Raw genomic sequence first — 10,245 nt, 5'->3', positions numbered from 1 at the left:
TGTCATGCTTCAACTTGAAATTTAACAGAGTTTACATCACTGTCCTTAGTAGTAAAATCTCACCTATCCTTAATGTCCTATCAGGAATGTTAATCAGTGACAGAAATGTGGCAGTGACAGCTGTTCCAATGGTGGTAGAACTGCATGTTCCGACCACGCGGTTCTGTCTTCCTAGCCGCAGAGAGAAAGAACACCTCTCTTTTACTCATCTCCCAGTTTTAAACAAGAAAATCACATCTGCCACGTAATTCATGATTTTATAGCAAAAGGTAGTATTTAAAAAACCCCAACCAACTCTAAAACATTCATCTTTTAAATAGCAGCTTAATAAAAACAAGGGATAAAGCCTTGCAGGCTAATTTTGAGATCACAGATCAGATTATCCCCCCCCCAATGTAATTAGTTAGCTAAGGAAGTTTACTGATGTCTTAAAACCCAGCCCAAAACCCACAATCAACAAGAAAGAAAACAAAGTACCTGTGTGAATGGGCACAGGGAAAGGATGGTACTCAATGAGCTCTGCTGTATTCTACCACTGAGCAGCAATGTACTTCCCTTCAGTCATGACTGCCCTGCAAAGCACTTGCTATTCATGACCAATTACAAAAAAACATACATCAGGAAGATGGATTTGAGTTATTAGCGTGTCTTAACCATTTTATCAGTGTGAATCCTAAAAGTCTTTTATTTAAAAAAGAGCTCTTCACAGATTCTTCTTGTATCCTGTGGGGATGTGACACTGTGACCTTCTGTTCTGGAGTCTGTGTAAATTTCATAGTCATTCCCTCCCTGAAAACAGATGAGGAAAAAGGCAGAAGAGGATTTAATTCTATTTAACTTAATGTATAGTCACAGACTTGGGGTGGAAAGGGGACACACAAAGGAAACCATGGAAAGAAGGAGCTTTTTACACAGAGGAGTGGCTCTAAACTGACAGAGTGGAGAACTAGATTAGATACTGGGAAAAAACTCTGTGAGGGTGCTGAGGCGCTGGCACAGGTTGCCCAGAGAAGCTGTGGCTGCCCCATCCCTGGCAGTGTTCAAGGCCAGGTTGGACGGGGCTTGGAGCACCTGGTCTAGTGGAAGGTGTCCCTGCCTGTAGCAGGGAGTTGGAACTGGATGAGCTTTAAGGTCCCTTCCAACCAAAACCTTTCTTTGCTAACACTGTCATGTCTGAGATGTCTTCCAGAAAACTAAAAACCTGCCAACCTCCAGCGTGAGATTTTTGTATGATGTGTTTATAGCACAGCTCTGCCAAACCTTCAGCTGAACACCACACACTTGCATGAGAGCTTCCTGCCCTGCACATTAGCACTGGTAAAGAAAGAGTAGAACTTTACCTCTGTTTATAGTTTTGTGTAATTGACTTTTAGAAATTGTTTACTTGTTAATACCAGGGTGTAAAGCTTGTTACAGGACACTATACCAGCACATGGTATTTTTAACTTCTTTTGCATTATCCTCTTCCTTCCAACTTGGTCTTCTTTCCTTTTAGTTATACATTATTAAGACTTGAACTTTTGCTATTGCAGTAATGTTTTGGCCTTGTGGCTACTGGTCTGATGTGACATTTGTAACTGGTTTCAGATCACGGGATCCATTAACCGTCCTTTCACAGCTGGCGCAGGGAGCAAAGCCAGAGGCACCTGCATGAGCAGGGCCCCGTGGAAGCTGCAGCTTCATGCGTCACAGGAAGCAGTTTCCTGATGTTTGTAAATTGTTTACCACGTGGCTTCCCAGTGAGGCAGCAGCAGCTCTGGCTACTTCCAAACTCTTTAAATGCTGCACTGCCACTTCCAGGGGTTTAAAATCAACTGTCCATAGCTCTATGCCAGAGGGGCAGGTGATTACTTTTGCAGCTCATTTCAAGGGGGGAAAAACCCTTTAAAGCTTCTTTTTCTTGTAAAATTTGGCCTGTTTATAAAGCTATAAAATTCTTTGTAACTTACAAAAATTGTAAGTTCCTATAAAACTAAGCCTTTTCTGCTAAATCTTAGCCTGACACCATCCCTCAGCCATGCTCAGACAACCTTCCTTTCACCCTTGTGCTTGCCGTTGCACTCACTGGCTCTAGACAGGTCTCTGCTCACTGTTTAGAAAAGCCTCTAACTTGCCCTGCAGAGGTGTTTAGCTCAGCCCAGTGCCTAGGGACAGGGGTTATGTGTAATTTCAGCTTCTCAATGTGGAGACAGAGTGGTTAGCAAAGGAACAGTATTAAATTCAATGGAAAAATCAATGTTTAATAAACACCAGGCAACAAGAACCATCAATCTACAATAACCAAACTTGATAATGTTTTATACAGTCATGTCACCTAGGTTTTTAACAGAATTACAGAAGTTCAATTTAAAATGAAACTCTATTAAGTCTGTCAAGAACATGGTGTTCACTTCAGGAAACAGAAGTGACACAGCTGTGTCCCAGCACTGCGCTGACCAGTAACCCACAATGAGGTAAACACAGACATATGTTTATATTCTGACTTCAATTCCTGTCAATTGGTTATAACCCACAGTGCTTGTGCTTTAAAAGAAAAGCTCTGAAATATACACACAAAACAGTACACTCACTGGCATAGTCTTATCTCCGAAGAAATAAATGGTCTTGTATCCATCATTGGCAACGATTCCTAAGCAGTACCGCTTATCCCAGCCATCTGGGAACACATCGAAGCTTATCTGGCCTCCTAGGACAGACATGAACCAAGCTGTTGTTAATGTGTTGTTATAATTTGTTTGTTTTGTTAATGTTTTACTATAAGAACACATTCCTGAGGGAAGAGCAAGTGAGAAAACCTAAACTGGGTCACTTTTTTGGTAGAGGGAGCTCTGCAGAAGTCAGAGATAAGACCTTGGAGTTAAGTCTTACAGCAAGTGTTCTATAGGATATCAGTTATTAGTTGTGATTTACAGGTTATTACTTACCCATTAAATAAATATGAAAGTCTTAGCATGTTCCCAAGCACTCATGGCTCCCAGAACCGAACCTTTATTTAAAAATTACATTTAATCTTTTTAACTTTAGAAAGAAACTACGTGACTGAATACAGTGATTGGTCTATGTACAGCTATAAGGTCTTACGCAAAAGACTTGCTAAAGCTTCAGAATACAAAAAGGAGGAAATTAGCTTTTTTAACACAGCCTGGCAGAACAACAAATGTTTCAGTTCCAAATCCTTGGGCTTTACCCATGCGTAAAAGCATCATTTCCAGTTGAAGCAGGTGTCAAGAGTATTTACAGCATGCTTTAGGAGAGCCATACTGCAGTTAATTTCTGCCTCAGTGTTTCCACACCACAGCACTAAAAGCAACCATACTTTTTTATAATTCTGAAAAATAATAAATGGCAAGAATGTGGTAATATACTGGGGGAAAGGGAGGGAAAAAGAAACACATGGAAAAGCAATTCCCCATTATATCACTTTTACCTTTAAGACTGCACTTCTTTTGGAATTTCTTTCTTACACAAAGCTACAGAGCTGAAGAAGCAAGGGCTACTGGAACAGTACTGATAGAGCATTTCTGATCAAAATTGATTCGCAGAAACAACTCTGACTAATCAGAAGCATGTAACCTGCTTCAAAATGAGCAGAATCAGTCACCCAACTGACAATAAAAGACAATGAACTGATGACAAGCAATGACGTTATCTCTGTTGATGGACTTCAATTAAAATGTACCACATGAAAGCCTAAGAGGAAAAAGAGGCTTAGTCTTGCATGCAGTGCCTGCAGCCACCCCCAGAGAGAGATCTGTCATACATGAGAGAAGTCATACCCTCTTATGGCTATGACATATACTAAGTGACATTTAAATTAAATGACATTTTAAATGACTTTTAATGCGATACCTATAGAAAACGTGAGGCCTTTTCCTGCAAATTCTCTTCGCAAATCAGCTACAAATTTCTCTCTTATATGTTCCTTCTGTTAAAAAAATGCACAACAAAACCAAATATCTGTATTAATTCATCAATAAAAAGATAACCCAAAAGACCACCCCAAAAACATCCAAAGGTCTGATTAATCTAGTGTGCTAGAGCCACATTTTATTATCACTGAAAGCACGCTGAGAATATTTCCACTTTAATTGGTTACCAGCGTGTCAAAAATGAGAGCAAAACTTCATTTAGATGCCGTGTTATTTACTTTTCTAGCTGAAAATCTTAGAATGCCAAGGAAGTATGCTTTAACTCCTGGTAAAATTCAGTTTTACACATGGGGAGACTGGGGCATAGGAAGTCTCAAAACTGGTGCTAATCTTCTGATGCCATATACTGCAAAAATGGGAGTATATGGATGTTTTCAGAATGCTTTGGGCTTGGGTATCTTTCAGCATCCATTAACTGAGACTCAGGCAAAGTCTTCTTTTGAGGATCTGAATCTCACTCTTTGTGTTGGGTCCGAAACAGTTGTGACAGTGTAGCAGGGAACAGAACTCTGATACCACAGCTCAGATTCACTTAGCTGTGTGCAAAGGAAAATAAATGGTGAAGAGTTTGGCCTCAGATTTTAAATTCTGCTTTAAAAGGCTTTAAAGAGTTGACAAGAAACGGAATAGTTTCTTTGATTTGCATGGATATAGGTTGGTATCCTAAAGAGCGCTCCACATAAGTATGGTTTTATCTCTGAGAGGGTTTTTCAGGAGCACCCTGCAGAAGTAGGATGTTTGGTACTCTGGATATAGTTCAGCCAAACCCATCCCTTTGCAAGTAACCATTGTTTGCTAGTGCAACAAACAAAGTACTGTTGATTTCCTGAAATCTGAACGGAGAAGTTGGTTAAACCACATGGAAAGGGTTAAAATGAAAAGAAAAATTAGAAAGGCACAAAGTACAAAAGCTTTTTAAATCTCATAACCTGGCCATAACTACCTCTTCCAGAAGAGCTGGATAGTTTTCAAGAGTTGTAACTCACTTTATCAAGTTCATAGAACTCAACTCGTTCTTCCTGGCTGCAGCTTCTTCCAATGGGGGACACATTTAACATCCCATTTCGGAACTCAATAAAAGTGCCCCTGAAAAAGAATTGGTTGAGACAGAAAATAGATGAAAAATTGGTCAAAATACCGAGTATTACAATGAACTTTGGTTTAATTCCAAACCCAACAGGATCATTGTTTTTTTTGCCGAGCAGCCTACTTTACACATGGATGTTCAACACTATAGCACACACAACATAGCGACACTGGTGTGTGTACACACATACCTTTTCTTTGGCAGTTTAATCTTCGCAATGTAACTCAGACAGTAGTTGATCAGATCCTGAAGTATGTCCTCGCCCAGGTACCCCTGAATGCTCTAACCAAATAAACATCAATCAAGGTCCAGAATTAGAGATTCTAAAAACAAGTCATGGAAAACACAGATATTGTATAATCTGGCACAGTTAATACCACAAAGGAACATGCCTTCAATAAGTAGCTCTCAGTTGATGCACACATGGTGCTAACTGAAGGGTCTCATTTTTCTCTTTGTTTACCTCCCTTTTTTAAACCATTCAATATGAATAAAGAAGAAAGAATAAAGCTGAAGGTGCAGACTGTCATTACATGAATCAGAGTGCCAAATGAAAGCCAGATGACTAGAAAGCTGGAGACCTCTGCTCTGGAGACAGGCCAAAAGAGCTGGGCTCGTTCAACCTGGAGAAGAGAAGGCTCCAGGGAGATCTGAGAGCCTTTTTTTGTAGCCTAAAGGGGCTACAAGAAACCTGGAAGGGGCTTTTGACAAGGGTCTGTAGGGACAGGACAAGGGGAAATGGCTTTAACCTGCCAGAGGGGAGACTGAGATGAGCTCTTAGGCAGAAGTTCTTCCCTGTGAGGGTGCTGAGGCGCTGGCACAGGTTGCCCAGAGAAGCTGTGGGTGCCCCATCCCTGGCAGGGTTCAAAGCCAGCTTGAATGGGGCTTTAAGCAACCTGGTCTAGTGGAAAGTGTCCCTGCCTGTGGCAGGGGATTGGAACTGGATGAGCTTTAAGGTCCCTTCCAACTCAAACCATTCTGTGATTCTGTGATCTGTTACAGAGATGACACGTGAGAACAGCAGCCACACTGGCCTTAGAAGGATAAGGGACTGCACTGTTGCCACAAAGCAAGGTTTTGTTTAGAAAATGTCTCTTCCATGTCACTGGTAAGTTCCCTTACCTGCTTGCACAAGAATTTCCCATCTTTGTAAGCTACAAGGCCATTTTCTGGAAAAACGTAGTCAAATTTTTCAACCACTACAACCAAACAAAAAGACAGTAACTTATCACTTCCACTGTATGTCTAATGCTGAATTGTATTAAATAGGTTAAATTGTATTAAATAGGTTAAAATCCAGCAAACATTAGATCATACAGAATGAAAGACTCAGCAACATAACAGTGAACACGAGATCACAGTCACTCTCATTTTACTCCACCTCAAATCACATGAAGCCTGTGGGTTTGCTTAAAGGCTCTTCCTCTCCTGCAAATATGCCTCTTTGCATCACATGATAAGAAAGTGACTTAACACCTCAAACATTACAAAAGCCTGGCACACAGCCTGGCTAGAGAGCACGTCAAGTACTACCCTCTGAGGTTTGCTTTCTCAGTGTTACTAATTTGCAGCAGATGTCAGACCTGTGAGGGTCTCACTATGGTGCAAGGCCAGGTTGGACAGGGCTTGGCGCAATCTGCTCTAGTGGAAGGCATTCCGGCCCACGGCAGGGGGTTGGAACTGGATGAGCTTTAAGGTCCCTTCTAACCCAAACCATTCTGAGTCTGATGATTCTATGATGATATGGCTTATTGGAGAGCACTCGTAAGTCAAACAAATTCTGCATTACTTGGGCATTACCAAAGGCATATTTGTGTCATCAGTTAAATAAAGACCATTAAAGGCCGCCTTATATACAGAAAATGAAATGCCTCTCAAAGGACTGAAGCCGAGAGTACATCTCTGCATCAGAACCCTGCAGTGAACAAACCGAGATCCTCAGGGAAGCGCTCCACAGCTGAGCATCCTGCACCTGTACCTGTTCTGCATGGAATTCCACGGTGCACAAACGCCCTCCCACGGTACTGTCACCGAGCCAGGATATCACTGTTGGTAACAGCCCCTGAACAAGATACCGAGGTGCCTGCAAACGCAATCACAGCCTGCGCTCTCTAGACGCCTGTGAGTGGCACTTCAAAGCCCGAGGGTGACACAGCAAAGCCAGGCAGCGCGAGCAGCGCGGCGGGACCACGGACAGGGTTAACTACGCTCAACCTCCGCAGCCTCCCGCCGCTGCCCTCACCGTCATCCCCGAGCTGTTCCTTGATCTTCTCGAAGTCGGAGCCTCCCACCACTCCGACCTTCACCCTCCGCCGCAGCTCCTGCAGGAACGCCGCCATCTCCGCCGTGATTTTCTAAGTGCCGAAACAAAACAAGCTCTCTGTGGGCGTCCTTACCGTCACACCGGCACCGCCAGTTCACAGCAACGATTACACCAGCCGCGCCGTGCGGATCTTTAAAAAGGGTACGGTGTTTCGCCTTAAACGGCAGTTAGTACGCGGAGCACTGCGGAGAGCGGGTGCAGAACGCTGTGTTCCCTCGGGGCTGGCAGCCCCTGAGGAGCGGCCCGTGCCCGCCGGGAGCCGAAGCGGTCTGCCCGGTGTGCCCGCCCCAGCGCGCCCCTCGCGGCCCCGGCGCGGAGCACTCGCCTGTCGCGGCGCGGTGAGGGTGCCATCCACGTCGAACAGGCACAGCACGGACGGCTCTGCCGCCGACATGGCAACGGCCTAGCCCGCCAGACGTGGGGCACGACGGGAAGCGGGGACATGCTCCGCCCCTGGACGCTGTGGCGCAGGCGCATGTGGGGTGCTGTGGCAATGGCGGTGGTGAGCGGGGTGCTCCGTTAACCCTTTCCCCTTCTCTTTCCTTTCCTTTCCTTTCCCCTTTCCTTTTCTCCTTTCCTTCCCGGGCAAGGGGTGAGCGGTGCCGCCTGTGAGGCGCCCGCAACGGGTCTGGGCCGCCTCAGTGAGGAGTGAAGCCGCGGTGTCTGCCGCCGGCCTCCCGCCCCCGAGGTGCAGGCGGGCTCTGGAGCGGTGCCCTCGGGCCGGGGCCGGGGCCGTGCCCGTGCCCGTGCCCGTTGCTGTCCGCGTGGTTTCGCGTCCTTGCAGGAACGGTAGCGAGCGTGTGCCAGCGTGAGGGCAGCGCGGGAGCTCCCTCTCCTGCCTTTATCTTGGCTTGTCCCGCACGTTCCTCGTGTTCCTCAGGGCCTTCTTGCGGCGCGGCCCTTGCTCTGCCTCCAGTGTGGTTAACTCTTCTGTTGCCCTGGAATTGTCATCGAAGTGATTATTTAACACACCCCCGGCTAGCAGCCCCACGTTCTCTTACCCTCTTTGCTTAGAGGCAGTCTGTGGTGCTGGTGCTTTTGCTTGGATGTTGCTCAAAGACACAGGCAGAGATGCCGTGAGGCTGTGTTCAGGGAGCTGGCTCTGGTATCAGCTATGTTACCAAAAGTGTTTTTCCTCCTCAGCTGCAGGCATGAATACCAGCTTCCTAACATAACGCTGGTTTTAAGTACAAGGTTACAGTCAGCTGGGGCTGTTGCTTGCTGTCCTTGGGTGCCTGAGGAGCAGACTGTGCTGAAGGGGATTTGGTCCTAAAGACAGCTCAAATGATAACCTGTGGGACTGTTTCCTTATAGGCTAGGCTCTGCGGAATTAGGACTAAGACCTGCATGGCACCAGCTTTTGGGAGATGTCTACAAAAGGAGCTCTGGACAAAGTCATGGAAAAAGGAGGATGCGCACCTGCCCCGGTTCTGTGGTCCATGGGCACGTTTGCAGTCACAAAACCAGCACATTAATGGAGTTAATAATTATCCCGGGAGACAGCGAGAGCCGTCTGCCTGTCTGTGCCACTTGGCCCCCACTGCTGTGGTCAGGCAAAAGGCAGCAGATGGGAAAGCAGAAGAGTTCAAGCTCGTGTACAGGTTCCCAGGGATTAAGTACTGCCGGATGCTGTCCCGACTGAAGCTGCTGCAGACCGGCACCACCCTGCTCATGCTGCCACCTGTCTGCTACCTCTACCTGCAAGACCAGGTTTCTCAGGGTATCTTCTTGTATACAGCTAGCATCGCATTCTTTGCTGGTGCAATGCTGTATGGTATGAGCTACTTTTTCAGACGAATTATTGGATTAATGTACTTAAGTGAAACTGGCCGTACGGTTAAAGTGGCCCACTTGACGTTTTGGGGAAGACGGAATGACATTTACTGTCCCCTAGAGACAGTGATACCTCTGGATGAAGTTGGAGATAGCAAAGGGGAGCTGCTTCTCCAGTTCAAACGCTATAACAGTACAGATGTTTTATATTTTACACTTAGGTTTGGCCAGATTGTAGACAGACAGAAGTTTATGCAAATATTTGGAGAACCTGAGTGATACAGCAACTAATTTCCAGTGATTTTCCTTGTTGCATGTTCATTGTGCTTATTCTTCTGTGAAGTTTAACTACCAAAGTGACATCTGTCATTTTCCTATGCAAAGCTAGCTGGTAAGTGCACTCGGTGTAGAAAGTAGCAATGATAAAGAGCAATCCACTGGATTAAGTGGCTTTGTAGCTTGTTTAAGGTATGAGCAGTGTCTCTTCCATGTCAGATAGTGACGTGCCTGGTGCACTGTCACCAGCAGTTCAGTCTAAAGTGCCCTACTTGGAAGGTGCAGTGGGAGGCTGTATTAATTACTACTGCTGACCCCAGCTGGAAAACTCTTGAAGTGCCACCAGGACAGCCTCAATTAGTTGTCTCTTTCAGCACATTTCAGTTTGTCTAGGAAGCCTCTTGAAATTAAAACTCCTATGTACATACATTCAACAGTGCTGCATGTCAGCGAGCTACGTGCTCATGCATTAATGAAATTGGGGTGACTGGGAGGAGCAGCATACAATGCTGGATGCAATGTGTGGGGTCCCTTGGCAAGGTCTTCCAGGACGTGAACATAATGGGGCAAAACATGTTGCAAGACACATGGACAATTCAGGTGTAAGGGTGACGTACTGATTGGGGTGGTATTTCAGGGGCTTCTCATAGAAACAAAGGGAAAACATACCTAAACTGTAAACTGTGATGCTGTGGATTACAAGGACAGCCTGAGAGCCTTTATTCACTTTGGATCCTCATGATCATCTGAAAATCTGACCGACCTGCTTTGCACATACTCATGTTTGTGTTTGTTTTGTGACTAACATTTAATCAGTGCTGTAACAAGAGTTGCAAAAACTTCAGTAAATGTTACCA

At 45.2% G+C, this 10,245-nt stretch overlaps 2 protein-coding genes across 2 annotated transcripts; one reads left to right on the top strand and one right to left on the bottom strand.

The window, feature by feature from the left end:
• Positions 1–583: 583 nt before the first annotated feature.
• On the bottom strand, positions 584–7,803 carry PMM2 (phosphomannomutase 2). The gene is made up of 8 exons (XM_057406646.1): positions 7,665–7,803; positions 7,259–7,370; positions 6,139–6,215; positions 5,207–5,298; positions 4,916–5,015; positions 3,850–3,925; positions 2,571–2,686; positions 584–789 (listed from the first exon to the last, which is right to left on the bottom strand). Exons 1-8 carry the CDS (start codon positions 7,731–7,733, stop codon positions 685–687), a joined length of 747 nt encoding a protein of 248 aa, XP_057262629.1. The 5' UTR covers positions 7,734–7,803; the 3' UTR covers positions 584–684.
• Positions 7,758–9,705, top strand: TMEM186 (transmembrane protein 186). The gene is made up of 2 exons (XM_057406645.1): positions 7,758–7,841; positions 8,654–9,705. The coding sequence occupies exons 1-2, from the start codon at positions 7,782–7,784 to the stop codon at positions 9,389–9,391; spliced, it is 798 nt and encodes a 265-aa protein (XP_057262628.1). The 5' UTR covers positions 7,758–7,781; the 3' UTR covers positions 9,392–9,705.
• The last annotated feature ends 540 nt before the right edge of the window (positions 9,706–10,245 follow it).

This window comes from Pezoporus wallicus, unplaced genomic scaffold (genome assembly GCF_028554395.1).
Source record: "Pezoporus wallicus isolate ANWC-B61680 ecotype Strahan unplaced genomic scaffold, APGP_CSIRO_Pwel_v1 contig_6155, whole genome shotgun sequence".
In the NCBI taxonomy this organism is placed as follows: Eukaryota; Metazoa; Chordata; class Aves; order Psittaciformes; family Psittacidae; genus Pezoporus; species Pezoporus wallicus.
This window is presented reverse-complemented; position numbering and strand designations above follow the sequence as displayed.